The 12,238-nt window shown below is 56.7% G+C and overlaps 5 protein-coding genes across 5 annotated transcripts; 3 read left to right on the forward strand and 2 right to left on the reverse strand.

Moving 5' to 3' along the window:
• Positions 1 to 985: 985 nt before the first annotated feature.
• BDY17DRAFT_295558 (Adenylylsulfate kinase-domain-containing protein) lies at positions 986 to 1,887 on the reverse strand. Its single transcript, XM_033733314.1, has 2 exons — positions 1,734 to 1,887; positions 986 to 1,662 (listed from the first exon to the last, which is right to left on the reverse strand). The coding sequence occupies exons 1-2, from the start codon at positions 1,739 to 1,741 to the stop codon at positions 1,050 to 1,052; spliced, it is 621 nt and encodes a 206-aa protein (XP_033590962.1). The 5' UTR covers positions 1,742 to 1,887; the 3' UTR covers positions 986 to 1,049.
• A 1,219-nt stretch (positions 1,888 to 3,106) lies between these two features.
• Positions 3,107 to 4,950, forward strand: BDY17DRAFT_127593 (uncharacterized protein). Its single transcript, XM_033729377.1, has one exon. It carries the CDS (start codon positions 3,215 to 3,217, stop codon positions 4,784 to 4,786), a length of 1,572 nt encoding a protein of 523 aa, XP_033590963.1. The 5' UTR covers positions 3,107 to 3,214; the 3' UTR covers positions 4,787 to 4,950.
• A 163-nt stretch (positions 4,951 to 5,113) lies between these two features.
• BDY17DRAFT_316286 (uncharacterized protein) lies at positions 5,114 to 6,268 on the reverse strand (the record flags this gene model as incomplete). The annotated part of the gene is made up of 1 exon (XM_033735999.1): positions 5,114 to 6,268. One exon carries the CDS (start codon positions 6,266 to 6,268, stop codon positions 5,114 to 5,116), a length of 1,155 nt encoding a protein of 384 aa, XP_033590964.1.
• A 494-nt stretch (positions 6,269 to 6,762) lies between these two features.
• Positions 6,763 to 8,307, forward strand: BDY17DRAFT_295560 (uncharacterized protein). Its single transcript, XM_033733315.1, has 3 exons — positions 6,763 to 7,136; positions 7,203 to 7,888; positions 7,947 to 8,307. The coding sequence occupies exons 1-3, from the start codon at positions 6,839 to 6,841 to the stop codon at positions 8,145 to 8,147; spliced, it is 1,185 nt and encodes a 394-aa protein (XP_033590965.1). The 5' UTR covers positions 6,763 to 6,838; the 3' UTR covers positions 8,148 to 8,307.
• A 455-nt stretch (positions 8,308 to 8,762) lies between these two features.
• Positions 8,763 to 10,782, forward strand: BDY17DRAFT_295562 (uncharacterized protein). The gene is made up of 3 exons (XM_033733316.1): positions 8,763 to 9,914; positions 9,974 to 10,280; positions 10,338 to 10,782. The coding sequence occupies exons 1-3, from the start codon at positions 9,244 to 9,246 to the stop codon at positions 10,551 to 10,553; spliced, it is 1,194 nt and encodes a 397-aa protein (XP_033590966.1). The 5' UTR covers positions 8,763 to 9,243; the 3' UTR covers positions 10,554 to 10,782.
• Positions 10,783 to 12,238: the final 1,456 nt, after the last annotated feature.

Raw genomic sequence — 12,238 nt, forward strand, 5'->3', positions numbered from 1 at the left:
GTCACGACCTAGGGGCCTGAAAATGCCTTTTTTCATCATCATCGGCCGCTCGACAACTCCCCTGTGGGTTGTCGCGCGGTCGGAGCACCCGAGATGCAGCGCTCCGGGTGCACGAGAGTATTTGTTCTTCCAAAACCACGTACCAGCCAGTGCAGGAAGCATGCCTTACCACCGTTTTGCTCTCCGTTCCACGCTGTGCGTCAGATCGACCCCGATACCTTTGTGCCAGCTCGTGCTACTGGTCGGTCTCAGGGGTGCTTGAGTGAAGGTCTGCATCGTGAGATGGTTGGGCTGGAGCGAGAGCTTACATTCTTTTTGTCTTGTCCTTTGAGACGCTGCGTTTGCTTCCATACACGTAGTTGTGCCTTCCTTCGTGACCGTATTTCGTGATCTGAAGTCCTGCAGTTCAACGCGTCGTTTGCGTGTCCCTCGCGCGTCCGCTTCAGACACGTGTGCCAAGTTGTCGCGCTTGCTGCCTGGTGGCTGCCTGCGCACGTGACCCACGGGAGGGGTATGAAAACTTCACCGCGCTCGCAAATCCTTCTTCTTCCTTTTCTCATCCCCATCCGCGAAAGCGAGAGCAGGAGTTTTTTTGCATTAGATGACCACCCATCCGCCTTGCATGGGTCGCTGTGATCTTTTGCACCCAGTTCCGGACTGGGGGAGACTTCCGCTTGACCACCCAGTTCCTGACTGGAGTCTACGGGAGAACACACAGCTGGTGCACGACGGCCATGGCTTCATTGTGGTGCACCACTTTGGAGCGATGGGAGGGCCGCACCAAAGAGTATGGCGGCATCATGCCATTGCTCTCCATCGCTGTGCTGACAGATCAACCTTCTCATCTGCCCGGTGGCCACGGGCGAGATTTGAGGGGAGCTTGCGTGAAGGCACGCGTCGTGAGACGTGTGCTGGAGCGAGAGCTTACATTCCTTGCTCTTCAATTTTCCATACCGTTTGTAGCGTGCGCAATTCAACGTCGTCTTTGTTCATGTCCAAGTCTGTTCACATTTCCACATCATCTATGCGAGGTTATATACGTACCATGCCTACGCCAGCTTCAACAGTCCATGCTCCTCCAAGTACTTGGTGATGATCAACACCGCCTCCTCCACCGGCGTGTCCTTGGAGTGGATATGGATCTCCGGATTCTCTGGTGCCTCATACGGCGCACTGATGCCCGTGAACTCCTTGATCTCCCCGGCCTTGGCCTTCTTGTACAACCCCTTGGGATCTCTCCTCTCCGCCTCTTCGATGGACACGTCAACATACACCTCAATGAACGGCAGCGGGGAATCGGTGTTCTTCGTATCGGCGTGCAGCTCGCGAGCGACTTGGCGATCGGCCTTGTACGGCGAGATGAAGGAGGTCAAAGCAATGGTCGTGGAATCAGCAAACAGCTTCGCCACCTCCGCAATACGCCGGATATTCTCCACGCGATCTTGCGGCGAGAAGCCCAGGTCCTTGTTCAGGCCGAAGCGCACATTGTCGCCGTCGAGGCGGTACGTCTGCAGACCGAGATGCAGGAGGTGCTGCTCGAGGGCGGTGGCAATGGTGGATTTGCCCGAGGCCGACAGCCCCGTGAACCAGACTGTGCAGCCTCGTTGTTTGCGGAGCTCGCTGCGCTCGGTGCGGGTGAGGCCTGCGTGCCAGGTGATGTTGCTGTAGATGCGATCGCGCGTTAGGAAGTCTATTCGGATGAGATTAGGTTCAACGGTTTGAAGGAGACTGACGTAGCCATTGTGGGGGTTGGACACGGATGTCTTTGATAAGTAAGGTAGATAGGGGCTTGGTGATTATCGTGCTCGTTACTTGAAGAGAGTCAAGGCGATTGCAGTCCTGACACGTTGTCTCGAAGTCCCAATGGAAAAGTCCAAGAGGTCGGGTGTCGTGCTGCAGGATTGCAGGGATCGATGGACCTGCGCCGGCTCGCTCCGTGCCGCTCGAGTTTAAACTCTGTCGAGCTCGGTCGATCTGTCGTCCATCCTCACCTCTGCCACCGCCAACAAGTGTCGTTGCTTGATATTTTCCACTGCCCTTCCAATCGCGATTTCCGTGGCCACAGAGGTCGTCTGGTCTGCTTCAATCTGTGACTGTGACCATCATGTGCTTTGGCGCCTCTTCAGATGGCCCTTTTGCTGGCGGTCTTTCGAGGCTACCTTCCTGGTCTAGACGCGATATGGTAGCACATGGCAACAACACATCCTCCGATGGCAATGCACGCCTTCCTCAACTTCCATACAGGGGCACCAATGCATGTGATCTCGTTGAATTCCGACATATTGAAAGCCAGGTCGACTCTTGTGCAACGACTGCCTCTCCGTCCGAGTGGACTTGGACACCTTCGTCAATCTGAATATATCTCTCCCGGCAGCATTTCCATGGCTCTTGAAGTAGATGCAATGCCTGGGCACATCGCCATCGACTCAATTCATTCTTCTAATCCAACATGCGGCAAGTGCACCTTCTTCATTCGCACCTTGAATCTTCATGCAACTTCACTTCATCGTCGTGTTCTTCACCGATGACTTCACCGCAATCAAACCTTCACATGTAAAAACCTAACATGTTGACGGCATCGTTTCACAGCGCAAACGCAACATCTTGTCCATGTTCTTCCAATCTTCGTTTAGCACCCCTACCTCTCCATTGGTTTCTTCTCGATTGCATGCTTTGGCCGCCGAATCCTTTCTTCCCTACGCCTCCAGGAGACACGTTGATACCGATTTCGCTGGATACCCGGCAAGTATCCACCTTCACTGCACCCAGCCAGACACCGTCTGCGCGCTCGTTGCAGCTACCACGCTGTCTTTTCGCTCTATCGCGGTCTTTCCGTCGCCGCCTGGCACGGTGTCCCCCGAACTTGGTGATCTTGAACCGGCTCACGACCGTCGAGGCACTCGTTCACTTAGGTAAGTCGCTGCATTGGCGCCGCTGTTTCTCATCGCCCTATCCCTTTCACACGGCGGAGGCAGGGCTGGGCATTGGGAGATGGTGATCCATGGAACGGTATAGAGCGCTAGGAGGAAGTGCAAAGACGGCGTTCTCATGCTGAGAACAGACCGCGCAACTCGTAATAACCCCCCAAACGAAGCGCAGAAAAATTGACCGATCCAGACAGCAGTGACTTCAACATTCACAATAAGGCACAGCAACACCTCTTCCCACGACGCCATATCGTGCTCTTCAGTCTCCCCCAACAATCGCTGCAGGAATGGAACCTCGCACATCTTGGGAAATGGTGGCATCTCCATTTCCTGACGACGAGCGTCGCGAACACGAGGACTCGGCGACTGTAGAAGACGATGATCCAACGTCACCGGCACTGTTGAATTTCCGTGCCAACGCGCGTGCAAGTCGTGATCGCATTGCGACTTACCTCCGGCGCATGAGAGAGGAAGCCGCAACGAGTGAGAAAGAGGCCGTCAATAATGACTCTACCGCGAATGAACCGGCCGGAACAGTTGATAACGCGAGCCAATATGCCAGACCTCGCAGCGAATGGCCCACCTTCGGCCGCTTCCCCATGCCTGAAGATGCCGATCCGAACATCGTCGCCCTGCGCCTGGCCGAGGCAGATGAGACAGGAGAGACGACCACCGGCCACCCCTTCTTCGACAACCCTCTCATCTTCACGGCCGACACCTATCCCAATGGACGGTCGTCCTTTAGCTCCACCGACTCGGATCCGCGCATTTTCAAACCCCACGTTGACTTCATCGATCCCGAAACCCCGTGGCGTAGAGAGACACATCCAGACGCTCCCATGCCGTGGGTCATAGGAGAGGATGACCCCGCGGAGCCTTCGACAACGGAGGATGAGGACAGATGTGTGGTCCAGAAAGGATGGGTGCAGCCTCAACGCTCAGTCACGAAACGGGCCGGAGAAGCCCCTGAAATCGAGGAAGCTGCCGGAGAAGTCATGTTCTTGCGCAGGAAGAAAGCTTCGCGTGATATGCGTTCGGATTTGCCTAAGGTGTATCAAGAGCATGAGGACCAAGACGGACGCAAAGATAGTCGTCTCGGCACGATGGACTTGGCAGAAGTGGATGGCATTTGGCCGCCTGGAATGCGCCGAAGCAGCTCTCAGCGAATGAAAAGGAATGCCGTGAAGATTGTCCGTGCACACGAAGCGGAGAATGCAATTGAGTCGGATGACGAAGAGGAACCAGGGCCTCGCGGACCAGAAATTCATATTCGCAGGGCATTGAGGGCGACCGAGAACGTCAATCCGGCGGTGCAAAGACAAACAACACCGTTCTCATCACCCCTCCGAACCCCAAACATCAAGATCGTCAAGCCAGATGGAAACGAGGACAACGAGACCGGTACAAGCAACGAGGCACCCGCTACATCTCCCTCTCCATCCTCTGCCAGCCCAAAACGCTGGTGGCAGCCATTGAAGTCGCCAAAAGGTATCCTCAAGAAGGGCTCTCCTTCCAGTAGCAACATCTCACCCGCTATCGGACCAAGGTTGCAATGGGCCAAGGACGTTGCCTTCGGACCTCGTCAGAACCCGCAGCCTGGGAACTCGCCGCCCATCACGCAGGTCTCCACCATCTTCGCGCCGCTTTATGGAGTCGCCAATGACGCTTCAGATTCCGAGATGCAAGCCTCTACCTCCTCACCCCACATGAGTCAAGGGAACTACAACGACACCACACGCTTAGCACCGGCCAACTCGGAAGCAGCAGAGTCGACGGACAGCGATTCGACCATCACACCACTCACAGCGCGGAGGCGGGAACTCGTGGACAGGCTTGCGAAGCACTTGACGAAGTCTTGAGGTGTATGCTTACTCTGATGGTTGCTCTTGTTCGCGGATGGCGGGTATCCATGGATGAACGTTCTGGGTATGGAGAGGGCGGGCAAGTGATGAGCTATGATCAAGTTTACGACGGTTATGAATGGTACAAAAGGCGGGCCAATAAGCATCGACAGCGGCACAGTCGACACAGACTCAATGGAAGAGCTTGAGATGTCGCGAGATGGTTATACGCACGCCTGCGGATGCTGAGAAGGGGTTGGAGAGCGACTTCATCGCGATTTTGGTGAAAGTCGGAAACGTGAGCTTCACTCGAATCAGGCTTCTCCATGCCCAATGGCACCCACATTACCCTCTATAGTACTTGGGCGGCACAAAAGGCATCTTAGACACGACCGCCTTCCTCTTCTTGCCCCGAACCACGACCTGCACCTCCGTCCCACTCTTGTGCTTTCCGTCCGTGATGTAACCCATAGCGACGTTCTTCTTGAGCGTCGGGCTCGGGCAGCCCGAGGTCACTCTCCCAATCACATCGCCCTCCGCACTCACGATTTCCGCGCCTTCTCTCGCTGGGGCTCCTTCGACGATCAGTCCGACACGACGCCGCGACACGCCTGTACCGCCCTTCGAGACGGGCACCAGCTGCGGGACGATGGTTTCCGCGCCATTGAATCCTGAGCCCTCGACGTTGCGACGGTTCTTCGCAATGATGAAGTTCAGGCCCGCTTCAACGGGCGTGGTGGTGTCGTCGAGGTCGTGGCCGTACAGGCACATGCCCGCCTCTAGACGCAGACTATCTCTCGCGCCAAGTCCTGCCAGTCTCAGCTTGTCCTTCCCTGCGAGTTCGAGCAGGCGCTTCGTCACCTCGACAGTTTGCGAGGGTTGGATGGAAAGCTCGAAGCCGTCTTCGCCTGTGTAGCCTCCTCGGCTTGCGACAATGGGATGCGTTTCGCCAGAGGGGACGGAGAGAGTGATGTGTTTGGCGGTGCCAAAGTACCACGTGCTGAGATCGACTTTGCAATCCGGCGAGAGGGCGGACTGCAGGATTTCCGCGGCCAGCGGGCCTTGCAGGGCGATGAGGCCAAAGGGTTCGCCTTCCGCTTCCAGATGGCGGATGTAGGCTGCGGGGTTAACGGTGTTTTCCCACTTGTCGAGGGCGGAGCTGAGGAAGTCGTAGTCTTTTTGGCGGTTACCTGCGTTGGTGACGACGTAGAATAAGTGCTTCGGGCCTTCCTCGAGACGGGTGATCATGCAATCGTCGACAGTGCCTCCTGTCTTGGGGTGGAGGAGAGCTGACAGGGTGGATTGGCCGGGCGCCAAATCTTTCAAGCCAGAGGGAGTGACCGATTCCAGGAAGGACTCGGCACCGGGGCCGTCGACGTGGTATTGCACCATGTGGCCGACATCGAAGATGGAGCACTTCTCACGAGTCCAGTGATGGCTCTCAGCAATGGAGAGGTCGGAGTACTGGACAGGCATGGAGTAGCCGCCGAACGGCACCATTTTGGCGCCATGTTGAACGTGGAGGTCGTGGAGAGCAGTTTTTCCGGGCTCGTCTTCGGTGTAGAAGGTGGGGGCTGGCTGAGCGTTGGAGGTCTCATTGCGCTGTTGAGAATGGAAAGCCAGACAAGGCGCACGCCATGCTTTCTGCTGCGGGCGGAGAGGAAGAGAGCGTAGTAGAGGGTTAGAGGCGCCTCGAGCAACGGTATGGTGGGCTGCTGAGAAGCGCGTCCTCCTACACGAGCGACATAGCTGGCTCGTGTTCCCTACGCCTCGGAGAGTCTTCGGAATGGAGTGAAAGGCGGACATCTTCAGATGTGCTAGATGTTATCCAGACAATATTCCCACAGCCGAGCGGTGCCTGGGTGTTGAGAACGGGGCCGACCAAGAGAGAGAAGAGGAGGGGCAGGGCGAGCAAGACGGGGTGAGGTGCGGTCTTCAATGGCCCCACATCAAATGTGACGTCGCGCCAATCGCCCGCAGTCAGAGGAAAGACACCTCATCTTCCACACATATCGAGTCCTCCATCTCGCTCCGTCACCACACCTCCTTGATCGGAGAGCCGCCGGGACGATGCCGAGTACAACGTACTTCCTCGTCTCTCTGCCCCTGTCCATCGCGCCCTCCGACAACAAAGACGATGCCCTCACCACCCTGCGATCCGCCGTGTCTGCCGACCACGCAACCACCTATCCCTTCGCCATCCCCGAGTTCAAGATCGGCACCCTCGATGCTCTCGTGCAGCAGGCCGATGACCTGGCCAAGCTAGAAGGAGGGTGCAAGCAGGTGGTGGAGAAGATTGCGGATTCGCTGAAGACTCTGCTGGACGGGGACGAGGAGAAGATACAGCAGCAGAAAGTGGTGAATGACCGTACGCGCGCATGACATCCGTGGGTATGAATTACAGGCTGTGTACTAACTACGACAATGCAAAAAGGGCCGGTGGACACCTACATCCAATCATTCCAATGGAACAAAGTCAAGTATCGCGCCGACAAGCCCATCGCCGAGCTGGCCGACACGCTCTCGAAGGAAATTTCGGCAGTGGACAACGACGTCAAGCAAAAGTTCCAGCAATACAACACCACCAAGACCAATCTGGCGTCGATGCAACGCGGGCAAGCGGGCAACCTGTCGCAAAAGTCGCTCTCCTCCATCGTCAACCCCGACACCCTACTCCAACCCGACCAATCAGAGTACCTTCAGCAACACCTCATCGCCGTCCCCAACACCCTCAGCAAAGACTTCCTCCAATCCTACGAGCAGATCTCGCCCATGGTGGTGCCGCGGTCGGCGCAGCTGCTGGCGAAAGATGATGAGTTTCAGTTGTATGCGGTGACGGTATTCAAGAAGCACAGTTCGGAATTTGTCCACAAGTGTCGCGAGCACCGGTGGACGCCGAGGGAGATGAAGTTTGCGGATGGAGGCCGCGAGGCGGAGGAGAAAGAGTTGCAGAAGCTGGAGAAGGAGGAGCGGAAGGTGTGGGGAGAGGCGTTGCGCTTGGGACGGACGGGGTATGGAGATGCGGTGATGGGCTGGATCCACGTGCTGGCATTGCGTGTGTTTGTGGAGACGGTGCTGCGGTATGGATTGCCGTTGTCGTTTGTGTGCGGCTTGATGAAGGTGCGTAAAGCTGGGTGTCCACATTGATTCGCATTGTGCTAACCTGAATATTATTCAGACCGACCCGAAACGCAGCAAAAAGGCCAAAGGCTCCCTCGATGCACACTTCTCGGAGCTTGGCGGCAATGCGATGTCGAGGGACAAGAAGGGACGGGTGAAGCAGGACGACGCGGGGATGACGCAGGACATTGCGAGTGCAGGGTTCGGCATGGATCAAGGGTACGAGGCGTATGTGTTTTACGAGTTTGAGATCATCTAGCGGACGTGCGTGCCATGGAGAGATGGGAGAGACGAAGATGTATAGACAGAGGGTTGATGGGCAGCATCCCAGCCTTGAGCTAGCAATTGAGTGGGCAGGGAGGAGAGCTACACAGCCAGCTACTCTGCCTCACTGATCAGGAGACAAACATACATGATGTACTTGATCATCAACAGATGCATATGCCAGCAAGCACTGCCTCAGGCACAGCCACCAAGTAATGCCTTAGAGTGCTCGATTAGGCAACAGCTGGGCATGACTAAGCGCTGGCATTTCCAGTCAAACCGTCTCCACTTGCAGCAAGATCACCACAAAGCATCCCAAGACAATGGCGTACAGCCACAAGCGAGATGCAGAGTCATCAGGCATCTGCACTCTACCACCCCAATTGCGCACACGACCCAGCAGTCTGGTCATGCTGGCCAAAGGTGCCGCCCGTCTAGACCGCATGGCGGTCAAGTGGGAACGGCAGCTGCATGCGCAATTGGCCCCGCCGACCTCAGCTGCTTGCTTGGCCTGCAGCAGCATGTCCCACATTCGCTGCACGAGCCCAGCCCTATCGAGCCCCGTCCTGCCAGGCCCCGCGCTGGCTTTGACTGTCTTTGTTGTGCGTACGGACAATCATCCCGTCGCCTGCTGGACATAGTGGCAGCCTGCTGTGCTCCGTGACGCCGCCACAGACGGCGCAGCATACGCAGTACAAAAGGACGAGACGCATCAATGCGGTGAGCGCAATCAGAAGGTATTTGCCCGTTCCTGCGCAGCTGAGCCCTGCCCTCACCGAGCTACTCTGCACACTACTGCACCGCCATTCAGGCGTCCTTCACTTTCATACTTTTACCTCCACCGCCGCCTCTTGCGTGTGTGCGACTCATTGCTCATTCTTCTGCTTCCTCCTTCTCCACTTCCTCTACACATATACGCCCAGTGTCTACTGGTTTCACTCAACCTTTCCTCTCCCGCGCTGCATCTCCTCTCACGCTTCTGTCGTTTCCGCCCCCAACCTCAATCGCCGATCTACCTGCCTTTGCGCAATCCGAACACATTCTCCATTGCAACGGAATAGACCACTACTGCGTTGTCGCCGAGCAGCTCCATGTCAAGCACCATGGCCCTCCCAGACGAAGATGACTGGGACTACGTCCGCGAGGAGCGCCGCCTTCGCCGCCCCTCCCCACCTCGCCGCTATGTGACTGACACCCGGCGCTCCTCTCATCAACGCCTCCTCAACCCCCACATGATGGACGGCGGCAGCCTAACACGCACTCGATCACAAGGCGGCCACCCCAATCCGATCATCATCAACAACGAACTCGTCCAAGACAACCGCACTCCCTCCCCTTACGCACCCTACCCGCCATCCCCCGACTTCCGCGGACGCAACCGACTAGGCAGCGACCTCGCAGATGACTTTTACGAGCTCGCCCTGGGCAATCGTAGAGTGCGCTCGCGATCGCGCGGCGTCTCCGATGCGGCCTGGGCGGACCGGCGAGACGATTGGTACGAAGCCGAGCTGCGGCGCAAAGAGCGGCAACTGGCCGAGTTGGAGCGCAAGGCTTCGCTGGAAGATGATCGGGAGCGACTGAAACGGGAATACGAACTGCAAGCGATCAAAGAGAAGGAGGAGAGGAAGCGGATTGAGCATGAATACGAGCTGAAGAAGAAGGAGGATGAGGAGGACAGGAAGGATGAGGAGCAAAGGATTCGAGACAAGATCAAGCGGGAGGAGCGCGAAAAGAAGGAGAAGGAGGATCGGGAGTGGGACGAGTAAGTTCATTGCATACACACACACGACAAGACTCGGGCTAACCCCTCTGTTTTCACAGATTCATGGATAAGTGGAAGGCGAAAGAAGCCAAAAAGAAGGAGGAAGAGAAGAAGAAGGAAGAGGAAATGAACGAAGCGTTCCGCCTTCGCCTACTCAACATGGGCTACTCGCGAACATACATTGAGCGGATGATGGCAGAAGAGAAGCTGAAGCGCTCCGATCACCACGCCCTCGTACCCTTCAGCGGTGGTGGGCGCATAGGTGGCGCTGGCCGCGTTGGCGCCCCGACATACGTCAAGATCCACCGCGAGTACCTCTCCGTCGACACCCTGCGCTACTTCAACTTGCCATGGGAATGGGACAAGGTGCGTTCCCCTCCTCTGAAGACGGCCACCCACCGTGAAACTAACGCAACCAAACAGAAAGACAAAAACTACATCATCATCCTGCGCGAAATGGACAAGTCGGAGACGGAGCTGCTCTTCGAGCACACGCGCAGTCTGCGGCAGGGCAAGCTGCTGCTCGAGCCGGCGGCGAAGCGCGCGCCCGGCCCGCAGTATGCGTTTGTGCGCAAGCGGGACCGCAGCACGAGCCAGGTGAAGAAGCTGAGTATTGTCAAGTTTGATGAGGAGAAGTGAGTTGGCGGTGCATTGCCGGATGGGGTCGACTGGTCATGAGGGTGAGAGGAGACGATTTGTGAGCGATCATTTGGCTTGCGTTGTTGCTTTTTCAATGCATAGCATTGCTACTTCATGAAGTGCCCTTGCCGCCTTTTGCGAAAGGATACCCCCTAGGTAGCCCGGTATTTACGACATCCGAATTACATACGTCTCAAAAAGACCCAGCGGCAGATCCCGACCCTTTGCGATTCCACACATTCACCCCATCCCCTCCCACCCTCCTCAACCCAACCATCCCACTCTTGCCCCCAAGCACCCTCACCCCAATCTTCACCCCCTCATCCCCCGCCTCCACAATCTCCTCCCTCACCCGCCCATCCGTCTTCCCCCTCCCATCCGAAAGCAGCACCCTCGTCTCCGCCCCCAGCAGCTGCGCAATACTCTGCCAGTAATTCCCCAGCAGCGTGTGGCGCGAGTGCCTCGTGAACGCCACGACGATGCACGCCACGAGCAGGCTGTGGAAAGCGAGCACGATCATCACCGTCCAGAAGCCGGTGTGGGAGCGGGGGAAGAGCACGGTGGTGAAGAAGACTTGGGTCGTGCGGCTTGTGCGCTCGAATTGCGGCATTTGGTCGTAGTAGGCCATACTGGAGAGGGTGGTGATGAGGGAGGAGATGGCGCGGGCGAGCGAGCCGGTGCTCAGGGCTTGCTGGAAGAGGGAGACGAGCGAGAAGTCGACGTGGAACATGCCGCTGGGGTCGTAGCTTTGGTAGACTGCGGTTTGGTCTGGCCTGGCGATCAAGGCGCTACAGTCTGCGCAGGTGTAGGGCAGCGAGAGGAAACCTTGGATCCCTTGGCTCGTTGTGTCGGCGAATTGCTGCACGAAGGGCTGGATTTGATTTGCTATGGTGTTGTTCCGGGAGGGTATCCAGGAGGCCTTCTCCGCGAGCTGGAGTATGCCCCTCGATTCCGGGGTACTGTTGCCTAAGACATTACCAAGTTGTTCGTGCACGTTCGGTTGCGTATAGTATCCTTGTTGCTGGCTCCAGAATGCAACCGGTTCGGTGCGATTCTCGTGGCTGTATAAGGTCACATTCAAGTCTGCTGTAACCCATGAAGAATAGCAGATCGACATGTTCCAGACCTGTTGCGGTGTGCTCACACTTGTCCATTGGCCGCGGCTTTGGGTGCGAAAGGTCACATTGCTGAAATCGGGATTGGGTGTAATGTTCCGCGATTGAACGACGAGTATCGGTCGAGACCACAGTTGTAGGCCTTGCCCAAGTGCGTTTTCGGGGTCCATCAAGTCCCAGAACTCAGGAAGTAGGCTGCCATTATCCTCGTACGAGTCAAAGAAAGGCGACAGATAGGACACTTGGCACAGCGTGAGAGCATCCATGCCCAAGAAGACACTACAATTAAACTTGACAGGGCCGGGAGTCCACAGTTGCGAGACATTTGACACAGAGGGCTCAAGAGTGCCCAGCAATCGACCAGTCTGAGGCCATATCTTCGTTCCTTGCAACCACACGGCTCCTGGTGTTCGGATGGAGAGCTCAGTCAGCTTAGGAGGTTGGCATGAGACCTGTTACACAGCGTCAGCTAGACCATGCAACGACGTTGGACGATCCAACAGCTTACTCGAGCGTCTAACACCATGGCGTCCCCTGAGTAATTGCGGACTGACTCCCGAGAGTTGGCAT

Source organism: Neohortaea acidophila (genome assembly GCF_010093505.1).
Source record: "Neohortaea acidophila strain CBS 113389 unplaced genomic scaffold BDY17scaffold_4, whole genome shotgun sequence".
Classification (NCBI taxonomy): Eukaryota; Fungi; Ascomycota; class Dothideomycetes; order Mycosphaerellales; family Teratosphaeriaceae; genus Neohortaea; species Neohortaea acidophila.